We start from the raw sequence: 17,493 nt of genomic DNA, 5'->3' as shown, positions 1-17,493 counted from the left end.
GTAAGATATATAGATAGCGCGCAAGATATGCGCACGCATAAAACCAATATGGCTGCCACACAAAGCTACAAACTGGAACAAGAAATGAAAATTGTGAATTCAACCAGCTTGGATACTATTATCCAACGCGACATTGGTTTGTGCGCATTATCGACACGTTTTAAATGCGCGGAACGTTTTTGTGCGCGGCACTAGCATTTTAAATTTTCAAAATTCAAACCATAGCCAGAGTTATGGTTGATTTTCAAAACAAATTTTGAGGCAAATTTTACGTGTAAATTATTCATTTTTCATTCATGATCACTCATAATTTGAACAATTTACCTTGGATTGAATTGAACTCTTCAGTATTCGATGATTAAAACAATTGTTTTAAGAACAGAGTAGTTTTTAAGCTAAACATGTGCAATTTGTCTTAACAGGAGTCTTGGGAGAATTATAAAAATGAAATTTAAACGTTTTAGCGGCGCATGAAGCCCGCGGCGTTCGCTGGGGTGTCAAAGGTGGGCTTAAAATGACCGCAATGTACATGTTTATATTGGCACTATGAGGGTCATGAAGGCCCAGAATGCTTATTTTTTGGGAAAATTCAGTAAAACCGATTTTCACTTGGGGCGTGAGTAAAAATCGACTCTTAGAAGTTAAGTGAAATCGAGTATGAAGTTCAGTGTCTGCAACGTTTCTAAACACAGGATCCTTTAGCTTTGTAAGGTCATTCTGAATCAGAAATGATAAGGTACGCAAATTCTATTAGTAGTTTAACCCTAGGGTGCAAAACTCCTAAATTACCTCCAGGCGCAAATATATGACTTTTCTATCTCGGCTTCTGAACGTTGTAGGGGCCTCTCTAATCTGTTTGAGCTCAAAGTAACTACGATGGCCACATTTATATACCAACTGTAAAGAAACATAGGGTCTATACTCTATAGTGCTTAGTTTTTAAAAACTCATTAAAAACTGTTTTAACCTTCATGCATCATAAAATAATAACATAAACTTGTAATTAATTATGGTATCTCATTTGCAGCACAGTAAAACGTTCAACATGAACACATTCGGATAACATTTATGGAGCAGCACATACCACCTAACTTTAATTTTGGTATAACTGCGAAAATACTCAGTTTCAGAAGCTCCTTCCAGCTATCTTAGGCTGCTTTCAGCTCCCTCTCTGGGGCTCTCTCCAGTACTGCTTGGCTATTATGGCTAATCAACTTGAATCCAACCTCATGTAACAGAATCTACTTCTAGCTACATTCTGGTATTCTGCTAACTCTACCCAGCTACCACCACCAGTACGTTATAATTTTAGATCTTTCTATCAACCTCTGATATGAGTGCTACCTCTGCTGCATCCAAAAATTTCGAGCTCATTAAGAAAGAGGAAATTTGCTGTTTCTAGCAACCTCTAAACGCCAGAATAAAATGTTGCTGATGATTGCTAGACAGGGCAAGAAGTAGCCCACTAGCCTAAGCTAAGGTTGCTAGAAATAGCAGAAGTTGGAGGAACCTTGGTGGTAGCTAAATAGAGGTAGCCGAAGTAGGTGAAAACAGGCGGTTTCTGCCATCTGGTGGTATAGTAGCTGGATAGAGGAAGAGGTAGCATACATATCAGAGGTTGCTAGAAAGATCTAAAATTATGACGTACTGATGGTGGTAGCTGGGTAGAGTTGACATGGAGTTAGCAGAATGTAGCTAAAAGTAGTTTCTGCTACATGAGGTTGGATTCAAGTTGATTAGCCATAATAGCCAAGCAGTACTGGAGAGAGCCCCAGAGAGGGAGCTGAAGGCAGCCTAAGATAGCTGGAAGGAGCTTCTGAAACTGAGAATTTTCGCAGTTATACCAAAATTAAAGTTAGGTGGTATGTGCTGCTCCATAAATGTTATCCGAATGTGTTCATGTTTTAAAAACTAAGCACTATAGAGTATAGACCCTATGTTTCTTTACAGTTGGTATATAAATGTGGCCATCGTAGTTACTTTGAGTTCAAAGAGGGGCCCCTACAACGTTCAGAAGCCGAGATAGAAAAGTCACATATTTGCGCCTGGAGGTAATTTAGGAGTTTTGCACCCTAGAGCTAGAATTGAAACTACCAATAGAATTTGCGTACCTTATCATTTCTGATTCAGAATGACCTGACAAAGGATCCTGTGTTTAGAAACGTTGCAGACACTGAACTTCATACTCGATTTCACTTAACTTCTAAGAGTCGATTTTTACTCACGCCCCAAGTGAAAATCGGTTTTACTGAATTTTCCCAAAAAATAAGCATTCTGGGCCTTCATGACCCTCATAGTGCCAATATAAACATGTACATTGCGGTCATTTTAAGCCCACCTTTGAGTCTCTAAGTCCTTCAGAAGCTGAGATACAAATTTCCCATATTCGCACATAATATGAAATATGGGCGTGGCTCCACAGGGTTAAAACTACTAAAAGAATTTGCTTACTTTACCAATTCCGATTTAGAATGACCTAACTGCAGAGGACCCTGTGTTTAGAAATGTTGTAGTCACTGAACTGCTTACTCGATTTTCACTTAATTTATAGTGTAAATTTTTTACTCGCGCCCAAGTGAAAATTGGTTTTTCTGAATTTTTTCCAAAAATAAGCATTTTGGGCTTTCATGACCTTCATAGTACCAATATAAACATGTGCATTGCGGTCATTTTAAACTCAAGTTTGAGTCTCTAAGACCTCCAGAAGCTGAGATACATATTTCCCATATACGCACCTGATATGAAATATGGGCGTGGCTCCACAGGGTTGGGACTAGCGACACAACATGCGGCCCTCGATTTTTTGAGTTACCAATGACCTATTTAACCCGATTTAGCAGCAAAAAACTGTGGACATCGAAGTGCACACTCAACTCCTCCCTGCTACTAGAGTAAATGTCTAATTTCTAATTTCCAATTTCTAATTTCCAATTTCTAATTTCCAATTTCTAATTTCTAATGTCCAATTTCTAATTTCTAATTTCTAAAACAAGGATATTTGGACAAGATGAAGACGGTTGAAGCACGATTCTTTTCAGATAAAGGTAAGGTTGCTTTGGAGTTTGGAAACCCTGGGTAAAACTCCATTGGTTTGATATTTCCCTTCCTGAATCCTGTTCGGATTGGATATCGACCAGTCATAAGAGCAGATCGAGTAGGAGAGCAGCTAGCAGCTACGATGTGATTCTCCAGAATCACACTCTTGTTAGCAAGTCTATCAATATTTGGAGTCAGTGCAATAGATCCTCTGAATCCTACATCGTTGTATCCCAGGTCATCTGCTACTATTACCACTATATATTATTTCAATTTGAATTCAACTTAAGGGATTATTGAAATTATGAAAAACAGTAATGACGGTCGTTCAATTTTCTTTCACGGAATAATTTCAGATAGCCATTTAAATACAAATTGAGATTCTTTCTTTTATCGGTGTAATAACATTAACTACCTTATCGGACCTTATTTGGACGGACATTACTTGAACGCCATGGAGGCCCTAGCGTTCATCTTAATGTCCGTTCAAATAAAGTCCGTTCAATTAATGTCCGTCCAAGTTAAAGTCCGTTGAAATTTTTTCAAAAATTTTTCCATCGCGAACTTTTTACCCAGAATATGACAATGATAACTTTATTGTGCCGTAAGTTAACGACGGAAAGGTTCTCCTTGGTCTGCCGGAGGCACAGAAAACTCTACTAGTATAATATGATGTTTTCAAGGGTCACTTGGCGGAAAAAGTCAACGAAATCATGGCACTCAACAACATAGTTCATGAGCTAGTCCCCGCCAACATGACAAACTTGTTCCAGCCTCTAGATATTACGGTAAATCGTGTTGCCAAGGACATTGTCCGACGTTTTTATAGTTCATATTACTGAGGGGAGGTAATGAAACAGTGCTAGGAAAGCTTCACGTGATGTTAAGGTTAACCTAAAGTTGTCTAACATAAAACCACTTCACGCCGAATGGCTTGTAAAAGTTAACACTGAAATGCAGGACCGGGGTAGTATGATAAAAAAGGTTTCCACAAAGCTAGAAATCACTGATGCTTGTTTAAGCATGGACTATTTCTTGCACGAAAACCCATTTAATGAAGATGATATGTGATATTAGACACTGATCATGTACACATATTTTAACATTTTTACTGCTTAATGACGCTATTCTTACTTACTGTATAAAAAATGGATTAAAAAATCATTTGCTGAAATTAAAAAAACGTCAAAAATTGAAAAAAATTCGGATTTTTGATGGTTTTGAATGCCTTCGAGCGTTCATATTAATGTCCGTTCACAATTATGTCCGTTCATGTAATGTCCGTCCAAATAAGGTCCGATAAGGTATATTGCAAAAATATCATTGTTTAACAACTTCACATTCAACCATTTTATAGTTCTACCCAGGGTTTCCAAACTCCATCAACCTTACCTTTATCTGAAAAATTCCGTTCTTCGACCGTCTTCATCTTGTTCAAATATCCTTGTTTTTTATCCAGCAATTTCTTCAACATATCAGGATATTTATCAGCTACATTGTGTTCCTCTCTGACATCTGTGGACAGATCGAAAAGGAATGTTCCAGACACTATGCACCAAGGATGCATTTTTCCTCCGTAACTTATGAATTGTTCGTATTCGTCTCTCTGTCCACTTTCTGAAGTCCATCCTTGGAGCATTATTCCTGTGCCGACAAGAAGCTTCCAATTCTTCCATCGAATAACGAAAAAGTCTTGCGCGTCGTAAGACAATTTATGTTCTACTTTGCGGAATTTTGCTTCAAATGTTTTGAGGTTGATTGGATATTTTTTGGCATTGTCAAGTCCATTTCTGCCTTCCGAGTCCAGCCTTTTAGAAGGATCCCTTAATTCATAAAGAATCTCATCGCGGCAAGATTCGTTATTATTGATAGATCTCCAGATGTCAACTCCGTCTATTGGTAACTGTGGTTTACTGTGCTCCTCTGGGTTGTCTCCCGCTAGTTTCTGGAATGTAGCATACCAATCAGTCACATGGTGTAAGTTGGTGTTGGTGTAACCAGACTTTTCAAGGAGTGGGCTGTGCACAAAGGATACTGCTCTGACGCCTCCTTCCAGATAAGATCTCTTACCTCCTCTCAGAGGATAGTTGCTTCCGAAATTATGTGCTCCATTGTCTGAAGTGAATAACAAAACAGTGTTGTCCATCATTCCTTTCAGACGTAGAGTGTCAATTACTTTTCCTATCCCTTCATCCATTACAGATATCTGAGTCGTATATATTTGTCTCTCTTCTCTTTGACGAGTATTTTTAGGAATGTGTGAGGCAAATCTTTCTACATCTTCCTTAGAAGCTTGGTGGGGAACATGAGGTGCAGTGTATGCTAAATAAAGAAAGAAGGGGTTGCTTTGGTTGTGGTTTTGGATGAGCTCAATTGACTTGTCAGTGAACAGATATGTGTTATACTGTCCCGTTAGATCATTCCGTACGTCGTCAACTAAATTACTATTCTCATCGTAATAGTTTTCCCTAAAGTCTGTCTTGCCCTTGAATGTATGTTTGAAATAATCCTGTTGACAGTTGTACAAACCAAACCAGGTATCGAAACCTCTCTTTGCAGGCGTGTGTTCCCAAGTATGCATACCGAGATGCCATTTTCCTACGCCGTGTGTTGAGTATCCGTTTGTTTTCAGCATCTCAGGGAGCAAGGTCTCATCCAATCCCAATCCAAACTCCTCCATTGGTTTGATATTTCCCTTCCAGAATCCTGTTCGGATTGGATACCGACCAGTCATAAGAGCAGATCGAGTAGGAGAGCAGCTAGCAGCTACGATGTGATTCTCCAGAATCACACTCTTGTTAGCAAGTCTATCAATATTTGGAGTCAGTGCAATAGATCCTCTGAATCCTACATCGTTGTATCCCAGGTCATCTGCTACTATTATTACTATATTGGGTTGTTTACAATCGACATGGTCTAGGAGGGTTACGAAGACAAGTGCTACCACCAAGAGTACGTCAGGCATGCCTGAAGTTTGTGATGATCAACCAACCATTCAACGAACTAAGGAGTAAATTATATCAGTGGGTTACGAAATTTGTTAAAATAATTAAACGATATTAGAACTTTAAAACAAAGTTAAATATGAACACCTCCAGAACCTCACAAAAGGTTGAAGATGGCTTGATTTGACATCTACACTATATTGGGTTGCTTAAAATCGATATGTTCTAGGAGGGTTGCGAACAAAACTGCTACCAATATCATCCAGTATACACCTGACATGGCCTGCAGATTGTTGCGGTCACGAAAAGCAAAGTCAAAGACAATTACACATACAAGCAGCGGAGACAAGCATGCTGTTAGATCGAGAAAAGAGCGCATCTAGCAAGCCCGGCAACCGGTAAGGTTTTCTGGGTAGAATATTGAAATAATTCAACATAGTGTGTACACTGTATAAATCATAAAAATCCTAATAGTGGTATCTTACTATTTAAACAGTATTAAACACTGTATTAATATACAAAGCAAGACGATATATATATAGCGAGACGAACTATTTATAGTGATCTACGTGGGAATTCGTGCTTTGGTGCGGCCAATGTTTACAGTAACAAGAATTGCGCCGGTTAGCGGACGCTAGATTTCCATCGACCGTAATTAATTACAATTAACGATCGTTTCATATTGGTTAAATTACCAAATTTCTTTGGGGCGTTACAGAGAACAAAATGGAGGGGTTGCCGTTGTCAATTATTTGAATCGAAAGTTAAACGACCGGACACCGTAGCGCAGCCTGTGCGGTGATATGCATGATGCAGTTAAAAAGACATCTGTCCGACAGCGACTCTTGTCCGACTCAATATGTTACCAGAAAAAAAAAGACATCTGTCCGAAATTGTGATCTAATTGCAATACGACACATTTCCATTTTCAAATTAGAGACATGATCTGAACTGAGATATGACCTGAGCTGAACTCTACCATAGTTTATTTTCATTTTATGTCAAAAATTGGACAATATTTGACATAAAACTGTGTGTAATGTAGGCTGTGATGTGATTGGCAGCTTGTTACAGCTTGTTAGTGTACGGCTAGCATGATCCTGTCCTCAAATAGTCAATCACGTATCGATGGATCAGATCTCAATGGATCAAATTAGCATTATATTAGTCGACTGTGGAAGCAACGTCACAATAAGATTACACGTGAGCTTGTGAAATACAAACGTGATCCGAAATTACAAATGTGATCCGAAAGTTGGACAGATGTCGCCAAAAACGACTCCTAATCAAAATGTATAATAGCGAAGAGAGATATACATGCGCGGCGTACACGATTTATTAGCTCGATTCTTGGTATAGAGTACACCTTGACATAAAAGCATTGTAAAATGCGCGCGCGACCATCAAATCATAATTTGTAAAGGAGCACGTGTTTGCGGAGGTTAATGCATGTTTTGCTTTGTGACACGACGAAAAACCTATACCCACTATACCCATTCTCAAATCCTACCACTTCTAACCATCTATTGCCTTTTTAGGCGATGGAAAAAATATATGAGTTCGTTACCCTGTGTTAAACTAATCAACTACCCTGGCCTCGGACAGAAGGCAGGAGCTGATAGTTTAACAACAAAGTGAACAGAAAATCTACCACGCTCTGTGGCTACACACTATTGTTATCACCGGTGCGTGGAGAATAGATAGATACTCGAAGTTCAAGTGAAAGATAGTATGATGGTAAAATCAGAATAATTGGAATCGGAATAATGAACAAAGTAAGATCGCAGAACCTTGACCCTTACGCTAAACCTACATGTTTCGGAGAGGTCTAAGTTTATAATTAAAACAAGGTAGTTAACCGTTGTTTAACTATCCTCTCTACGAACTAGTGGTTTTAACTGTCCTCTTTACGGACTAGTGGTTTAACCCGTAAATATCAAGAGATATTTGGTCCTCGTGGAAGGTTCTAGAAGAATCAGGAGAGAGCTAGGAACTAGCTCGATTCAATCTATAACACTATTAACTCATTTAGAGTAAAAACAGCACAGCTGTGGAATTTTTTCCCAAATAAGTTAATTCCACCTCTATCTTGTGCTTATTAAAATCATTCCCCGACACGCCCCCTACTAAAGGATACACCGCTACCAATACTGTTGTCCAGCGAGGCTATCCCAGCTAAAACCTACTAGATCCCAGTCAAACCTACTAGTACTCTAAATCTAAGTAAGTAAGTGAATAAAAATGTTATGTTCTATGGAAGGCTCTAGAGGAATCAGCGACCAGGGTGAATCGTATCCTATTTATATATATATATATTCATTCTGCTTATTTGGTTCACAGGTTTTTCCTAGACTCCGTGTTAGGACATTAGCTTTCTGTACCACTTTTTCGTTATCTTAGAATTTATTTCGCTTTTATTTTATTCCCACTCTCGATTCCTCGCTAGCAGTCCGGTTAAATTTAATCATTAGGTCTTATTAAAGAACCTCTCACCCTCTAAGATTTTCACCGCTTCGTTCATTTTAGCTTTATTATTTTTATCTTTTATTAAATTTTCTAACACGTGCATAATGCATTATAAAGGAGTAATAATGCCTCCGCAGGCATTCTAGAACGGTATTTTTTTTAATTTCCTAATTTGCTGTATTAGCTGCGCTGCAGCAGGGCATCGACTGAATGACCACCCTTATGCTTTACTTCGGATCAACCATGGATACATAGTTACGCTGTAACTGGCACTTAAGGATACCGAGGTTCAAGTTACTAAACTACTAAGGCCAGCGACGGTTAAGGTTTTATACCACACTTTCTTCGCGAAGCTTGCTGTTTGGATCTGTACAGCTCCTCATTTAACCCTCACACACGATTTCTCGAGCTTTCGGATGAGTAGACGGGGGGCTGCATAGGTCTCAAGGAACCCTTAGCAGAGCGTCAACGACGCCACCCATGGCTAGCGGCACAGGACGAGAATCGAAACCGAGGACCTGTGAATGCGAGGCATTTCACAAAGCAGGTAGCTAACGAACTGCGCCACATAGCCATTGATATTGATAATAAAATTTACCATTTAAACACAATGAATAAACTAACTTCATACTTCGAAAGAGTGTATAGAGAATGACTTATCTTTCCGCATCAAATATCCAGCCGTAAGATTAGTATATTCCAGTAGTCCGAGAGTGATTCGTTTTTTTGTACTTCAGTGTGTTATTAGGACATCTAATTAGCTCTGCACTACATTATCTTCGCCGCGATTTTGCCGGCGCATTATTCTTAATTTGGCTTGTCGCCGCACCGCGATTTTGGTCCAATAATCGCCATGTTGTCATGTACAAGAAGTAAATAAGGGGTTATGCTTTCATGCACCGGTGGTTATTGTGAAAAGTAATAATGTAAGGATATTGATAGTCTTACTGCTTTTGAACGACTGATTGAAAGTTGGCACTATGTCGCCAGAGTGCCGCCCATCGTGCCACAACAGTTCCTTCGAGAGTGACCACGTGAGTGCCGCGAGGAGTGCGCGACGTGCATTCAGTTTATATTTTCCAGAACCTCTCAAAATATTCGCTCATATTATTGTACGGTTAAAAATTTCTCATGGTCAATTATTTCAGTAAAGGATATAGCTGAGAAGAGAAAATACTACAATATAATCAAGGTACGATGTTGGATACCTGAGTTCTATACTTTTGATAGCAACTCCATCTATGTATCTGCTTAGCTTCACTCACTGATCATGGACTGAGGATTCTAGTGTGGCTTTCAAACATCGTTTTAGGGCCCAAACCTCAGCTCACTCAGTTGTTGGGAGAATAGTGGTCTTTGTGCGATGTTGTAGCAGGGTCTCCTCTTCTTGTTTTCTTTGCCTACACAGATAGCATAGGAACTCTGAGAGCAACAAGGCCGGCCTCTTGGAACACTGCTTCTTTTCTCTTCTTTGTTACACCAAAAGTGTTTAGTAGGGCCGGTAAGGTATGATGCCAGAAGCTTACACCCATCTCTACGTAAAAAGCTGAGCTTTCACACTGCATGCCGCCCAGGATAAGCTCTTGTTGTAACGTGCTTGTTTACGTTCTACTGGTCATAAAAGTTACTCTCGTCCACAACTGTCAACTTACTATTGACACCTTTCCTTTTCAGACCAGGACTACAATATGGAGTTCTGAGTTCCGTGATGTGCTGTGGAACTGTGCTGGGAGGTCATCTTGTCCAGATAATCTGCCAATTCTGGTCTTTCTCAAAAGGGCTCCTCTTTTCATCTTCGTCTTCGGTTTTTGGTAACAAGCTGGTAGATGTTTGAAGCCTGTCCAGTCTGAACTTCATGTTTAAATCTTTGTTGTTGAAATTCCGATTTGATCGTAGGATTTTCGCAATGACCGCAGCACGTTGTCATGCATCAAATGTATGTTTGTTGTTTAGCGAGAAGTTGCAAAGTACAATTGTGGTTTATTGTTGCAGTGTCTCCATCCGCAACGTGGACAGTGTCCTGTGTCAGCATAGTTCACAGGCTCATGTTTGCTTGGAGTATTTGCAACGTCATGGGTTGCATTGAGGTGGAACTTAAGAAGAGCTGGGCTCATTTGTAGTTGTAAATAAGGTTGTTCACCTAGGTCTTGCTGATGGTGTTTTCCATGTTATGGAATTGTCTTGAACTCCTTGTCTACCAGTGTCAACGGAGATCTGCTCTGGTGTGGGATACCAGTTTTTCAATTTTTCCTTTTCACTGGATACATCTTGGGATCCAAGCCATCTGCTTGAACTGTTACAACTACTAACTCTATGAAGTAGAGACTCTTTCTCTACGCTCTCAGATCTTTTGAGATAACCCACCGGGCTGCTCCCTTCTTGTTTTCTTGGCCTGTGTCTGTAGAACCTCTTATCTTTAGGATACTTGCTGTTCTTTAGAGAGTACTTTGGACACCTGAAAGGAAATTGTATAAGTCCATTAGTCTTTTAAGATTCAATCAATGCAATCCTTATTTCTGTAAAGACACTGACAGTAATTGTCTTTGTTACACTAGCCTTTTCTTAAGATCTTCGTACATATTGCTTCAAGATCTTTGAAAAAACTAACCGAGGATTGTAGATCATAGGTCCAGGAGTGTGTGGTTAGCAGGTTGTTGTAAATCCAGCATTTATCACTCCATTAAGGCTGATCGTCCATGCCTGAAACAGTTGTAATCAGTTTGTTTCTATCAGATTCTTGGTATCTTTGAGGCGATCCAATTATCCAATGCCCAAGAAACTCTCGGTGTATTTCAATATATGGATTTGAGCTCCATCTATGGATATTTCAGGGTATTGGACAATACTTCCATCTATACACTTCATCCCCAGGGATACGCATTTACTGGCTGGGCTTTATTTTCTTGACCAGTAGAATCTTTCCTTAAATCTCTATTAGATTCTTCATCTTTTCAGCCTGGGAGACATCAGAGTTAGGTCGTCAGCATAGCAGACTTGAGTGCTGATAGAACTAAAAGACGGCTTGTAACCCAAGTCGCTTGATTTTTAGGTGAGCCTAGTAAGGTTTATAACATTAGAAACAGTAAACGATAGAGGGTGCGCCTGAAAAAAAGACCTAACTTTAAAAGAACCAGTTGTTTTCTGTCTTTGTCACACTCTCACATCAGGCTCATCAATAGTACTTAAAACATATATTATGTGCCGTTTGGGAACTTATTATGTCTTAGAGCATATATTATCAAGTTGTTGGGAACCCGGCGTAGGCGTTATTTGTCCACCCAAACTGCAAAGATCTGTCGTTATTAGATTTGGAATCCTGCAACTCTTCATCAGAGCTGGGAGTATGCTCGAGGAACCTGGTGTTCTTACGCTGGGATCCTTTCTGGATAGACGTGTCTATGTTAGCTATTACTGACATATACTCTAGCATTCTGTACGCTAGTAATCCATCTGCAACTTCCACTCTGTGTTTGTTTTTAGTGGATGTTCTTGAACTTTCTAGGGATCATCTAATCTCAGGTTTTTGCTATCAAAATGCTTCACTAATCGCCATTGCAGCGGGACTCTCTTGCTTTCCTTAGAGAATCAGCAATTTGAATACTGCTTCGCATTTGGACTTCTCTTATCTACCAGATTGGACTCCTATTCGGAACAGGTGATGTTTGTTCTAAGGCTTTTCAGTTCGTTTGAAATCATCCAGTCCATTTCTCTCCATCTCAAATGCAGTCTTTGGTTACGGGCATCGGGCAGTCCTTTAAGCTTACATATAGGCACTTCACTCCTTATCACGTACTCATTCTTAAAGAATCTGTCAGCACTTCTTGGAGGAAATTAGGGGGTTTGTTTTCTTATCCGTCAGCAGTTTCCTTCCAAATTGAAAATGGGTTTTGTTTAACTGTGACTGTTCCTATTTGCTTCCTTATTCTTCTTATTCCTGAGATCATTTACGCGGCTTTTGTTATGTAGCGCACGAGTCTAGGTACTCAGTCTTAGCTTGAGCAACAATTTGATCATTGCTTCTCCTAGCTTCTTTCTTTTTTCTCTTAGCCTCTCTCTGGCCAAGCGAATAAAATTTTGTTTTGTTCTCCTTTTCCTTCTGGGGAACGAGGTTTCTTCGCTTACTCTTCACGAATTACTTTCCAGATAGTGTATACCAGCTTTTCTACCTTTTCAGTCGGGACTCCACGTCCACTGCTGCTACTGTTCAACAAAAACAATCAGGTCTTCATCAATTCCTTCCATACTCGTCTCTGCTTAGTGGTTGGTAGTTTAAGTTTCTTGTGACTCATCACTATGGCAGGCGGTTCTAGTCTTTTAAAGTGAACTGTATTCAGGCTTGCAGTCCCGTCAGGTGTGTTGTAAACCTGGTTGTCCATGCTCGACAAAATCTATTACGGATGTCATCTCCCACTCGCCTGAGGTGTTATGTGCTCGCCGGTCTCATCTTACGTCTTCCCAGATGTTTTTGCCGATTGTTTGAAAATCGCGCTTGCACATTGACAAATTTGTCGTCCTTTTCTCAAAGGTCATCATCAGTTAATTCGGGTTGACCTTTGATTGTCCCCACCTGATCGGAAGGTTTGAAGGCATTTTTTGTATATTGTTTGTAGTGATTGCTTTCTGTAAAGCGGGGGCCTCTATAAGCCTATTTGCTTAACTCTGCACTTTCGAAGGGGTCATCAGTCTTTCCAAGATGTCACCAGTCTTCCAGGCGTCACTGGTATTCCAAGAGTCACTAACACTTTTTGTCAGAAGTCAGCTGGTCTTTCCCGCAGTAACAGTGAAAAACTAGCCTCTGCAAGGCGCCATGGCCATTTCCATTGTGAGAAATACTTCCACATATAATCAAGGTTCGATGTTGGATACCTGAGTTCTATATCTTTCGATAGCAAACTCATCTATGATCTGTTAGTTCATCACTGATCTGGTACTTGAGATTCGGTGTGCTTTAAAATGTTTTAAGGCCCAACATCAGCTCACTCAGTTGATGGTAGAATAGTGGGTCTTGATGCGATGTTGTAGCAGGACTCCCACTTCTTGTTTTCTCTTGCTAACAGATTGCTTGGAAATCGGAGCTACAAAGCCGCCTCTTGGAACACTGCTTTCTTTACTCTCTTTGTTAACACCAAGTAGTTTAGTAGGGCTGGTAAGGTATGATGCCAGAAGCCTTACACCAACTTACCGTAATAAGCTGAGCTTTCCACCCACTGCATGCAGCCCAGGAATAAGCTTTGAAGTAACGTGCTTGTTTACGTTCTATTGGTCACTAAAGTTACTCTCGTCACAACTGTCAACTCTTACTAATATGACCACTTTCCTTTATTCAGACCAGACGACACATATCGGGTACGTTCTGCAGTTCGTTAGATGTGCTGGGGGGAAACTGTGTGGGAGGGTCATCTTCGTCCCCAGATAATATGCAATCTTGAGTCTTTCTCAAAAGGCTCTCTCTTTTATTTTCGTCTTCGGTTTTTGGTAACAGCTGGTAAGATGACTTGAGCCTGTCCAGTCTGAACTTCAAGTTTTAAAATCGTTGTTGTTGAATTCTCGATTTGATCCAGTAGGGATTTTCGGCATGACCCGCAGCCGTGTCATGCCTCCAATTGTATCGTTTGTAGTTAGCGAGAAGTTGCAAGCTACCAAAATGTGATTAATGTTGCAGTGTCTCCATCCGCAACGTGGACAGTGTCCTGTGTCGCATAGTTCCACAGGCTCATGTTTGCTGGAGTATTTTGGCAACGTCTTGGGTTGCATTGAGGTGGAACTTAAGAAGAGCAGGCTCATTTGTAGTTGTAATTAAGGTGGGGGTTTGTTCCCAACCTAGGTCTAGCTGCTTGGTGTTTTCCCATGTTAAGAATTGTATTGAACTCCTCTGTCTACAGTGTCATCAGGTATTGCTCTGAGATGTGGGATACTGTTCTTTCAGTTTTTTCTTTTCACTGGATACATCTCTTGGATCCCAAGCCCATCTGCCTTGCACTGTTTACCACTACTACTCTTGAAGTAGAGATCTCTTTCTTAGGCACTCCGTCTTTAGTGTAACCCACCGGATGCTCCTTCTTGGTTATTGGCCTGTGTCGGTAGGGACTCTTAACTTTAGGAACATCTTGCTGTAGCTCTTAAATGTACGAAGCTCTTCACACTCTCTCGCGCTAACCACTCGGCTCCTCTGGACCTTGGTAGTAAGCTCCAACGTAGGCTCATTTTAAGATCATCCAAAGCAATCCTTATTTCTGTAAAGCACACTGACAGTATTGTATTTGTTACACCTTCCATTTTTCAGATACTTCGTACATATTGCTCAAGATCTTTGACAATAACCGGGGATTGTATATCATAGGTCCCAGGAGGCTTGTGGTTAGCAGGTTGTTGTAAATCCGCATTTATCACTCAGAGAGCTTCCGGCAGCGATACGCAGCTCTCCTGCCTGAAAAGTGTAATCAGTTTGTTTCTATAGCTGATGGTTATCTTGGAGCCCGATCCCATATATCCAATGGCAAGAAAACTTCATCGGTGTAATTTCCAATAAAACTGGATTTGAGCCTCCATTATGGAAAATTTCAGGGGCATAGGACACATACTTCTCTATATCCTTCATCCCAGGGTATACGCATTTACTCGGCTTGGCTTTCATTTACTTTACCAAGTAAGAATCTTTTCTTCACAATTATTAGCTTCTTCTCTTTTCCGCCTGGGAGACATCAGTGTTTGGTCGGCGCAAAAGCACGACTTGACGTGTCTAGAAATAAAGACGGCTTGTAACCCAAGTTCGTTTGTTTTTCAGGAGATCAATAGTAGGTTGAAACTATAAGAACGTACAACGATAGAGGGGTCCGCCTGGAAAAGACTAACATTAAAAGAAACCCAGTTTTGTTTTCCAGTTTTGTCACACTTCAACAATCAGTCATCATAGTATTAAACATATATTTATGAGCAAGGTTTGGGAACTTATAATGTCTTAGAGCATATATTATTCAAGTTGTGGGGAACGGCGTAGGCGTTATAGGTCCACCAAACTGCAAAGATCTGTGTCTATTAGAATTTGGCATCCTTCAAACTCTTCAAATCAGAGCCTGGTTATGCTCGAGCTAACGGTGTCTTACGCAGGAATTTCTGATAGACGTGTCTATGTGGCTATTAATGACCATTACTCTAGATTCTGTCCGCTAGTATTCCCAGCTGAAATTTCCACTCATGTTTGTTGTTGTGATGTTTTGAAAACTTACTAGGGTCATCTAAATCTCGTTTGCTATCAGGATGGCTTACTACTCGCCATTGCAGCGGGACTCTTGGCTTTCATAGAGAATCAGCAAATTTGAATATGCTTGCCATTCTGGGACATCTCTTATTACCAGATATGGGACTCATTCGGAAGTGATGATTTTTTCTTCGGCTTTCAGATTCGTTTGAAACTCATCCAGTCCCTCTTCTATCTCAAATGCAGTCTTTGGTAGGGCAATCGGGCAGTCCTTTAAGCTTTACCATATAGGAGCACTTATCCTTATCACAGTATCATTCTTAAATGATTCTGTCAGGGCCACCTTCCTTGGTGAATTAGGGGGTTGTTCTCTTATCCCCGTCAAGAGTTTCTTACAAATTGAAATGGGTTTTGTTTTAAACTGTGATGTTCCTTTGCTCTCCTTTTTCTTCTTTTCCTGAGCTCATTAGAAGGATTCTTTATTGTTATGTAAGCGCACGAGGTTCAGGTACTCAGTCTCTAGCTTGTTCCAACATATTAAGATCATTGCTTATCACTAGCATATTCTTGTTTCTCTTTAGCCCCCTTTTCTTTTATTTCCTTTGGGGGCCAAGCGAATAACTTTTGTCTCCTTGTATCTCCTTTTCCTTCTGGGAACTCGAGGTTCTTCGCTTCTCTAGAATTACTTTCCAGATAGCTGTATACCAGGCTTTCTACCTTTCCAGATCGGGACTCAGTCTCTGATGATACATTGTTCACCAAAAACATCAGGGTCTTCATAATTCCTTCCATACTCCCTTCTCGGCTGCTGATGGTAGTTTAAGTTTCTTGTGACCTCATCACTATGCAGGCGGTTCTAAGTCTTAAACTTGAACTGTATATCAGAGCTTGAGGTCCCGTTTCTGCGCTTGGTTGTAACTGGCTTGTTCCTGCTTCCGAAAATCATTACGGATGTTTCCCCGGCCGTGATGCTCGTTTATGAGCTCCGGGTCTCATCTTACATCTCCAGTTGTTTTGCGATTGTTTGAACTCGCGCGTGCACATTGAAAATATTGTGTCCTTTCTCAAAGAGTGCCGCGAGAGTGCCGGACAGTGCCAATTTCAGTTATATTTTCCAGAACCCTCTCAATTATCGCATCCATATTATTGTACGGTTAAAATTTCTCATGGTCAATTTCTTATTTCAGTAAAGGCTTATAGCTGAGAAGAGAGCTGTAATTCAGCAAAAATGTTAATTTGATCCGTAGAAGACAATTTTATAGATGTGGAAAATCTGGTAAGCTTAAGTATTCAGCTACCGTGGCTATTGGATGTGGTAGCAATGGGATTTAGTGTATGAAGTCAGATTTGAAAAGTATCGGTGGTATAAAAGATGATTCCTAAAGAAAAACTTGTAAAGGCATTACTATATGTTTGCTTGGAGAGGGATGATCAATGAGGCTTAAATCTAAGGGAGAATGTAATACAATGTCATACGGTACTATCTTTGGATAATGATGAATCGGCCTAATATTCTTGGCTCTTGAACTGTGTAAGGGAATAAGCAGAATACATTGAATTGGCAAAACCAGAAAAAATTACTTTCGGGAGAAGGGCGAAATATCAGGCAGAAGCACTTGCTGAATGGAATTCTTGATGGACTTACACTATTTACATGGGGTGGTATATTCCGGTGATATGAAGCTAGAATCTCCTTCAGTTCAATAAAAGTAATCAAGGCGTGGTATTGGACAAAAATTATGTATAATGCTTTTATTCGGATTTCGGACTGAGTCTTATATTGTACTGGGAGTGCAAGCAAAACTGTCATAGGTGAATTAATCGGAACTGATGGCTGGAGACTAAAGA

The 17,493-nt window shown here is 40.2% G+C and overlaps 1 protein-coding gene across 1 annotated transcript; it reads right to left on the bottom strand.

Moving 5' to 3' along the window:
- Nucleotides 1-4,198: 4,198 nt before the first annotated feature.
- On the bottom strand, nt 4,199-6,035 carry LOC134817955 (arylsulfatase B-like). The gene has a single exon (XM_063827340.1). The coding sequence runs from the start codon at nt 5,999-6,001 to the stop codon at nt 4,388-4,390; it is 1,614 nt and encodes a 537-aa protein (XP_063683410.1). The 5' UTR covers nt 6,002-6,035; the 3' UTR covers nt 4,199-4,387.
- Nucleotides 6,036-17,493: the final 11,458 nt, after the last annotated feature.

This window comes from Bolinopsis microptera, chromosome 7 (genome assembly GCF_026151205.1).
Source record: "Bolinopsis microptera isolate Bmic1 chromosome 7, MBARI_Bmic_1.0, whole genome shotgun sequence".
NCBI classification, from domain to species: domain Eukaryota; kingdom Metazoa; phylum Ctenophora; class Tentaculata; order Lobata; family Bolinopsidae; genus Bolinopsis; species Bolinopsis microptera.
This window is presented reverse-complemented; position numbering and strand designations above follow the sequence as displayed.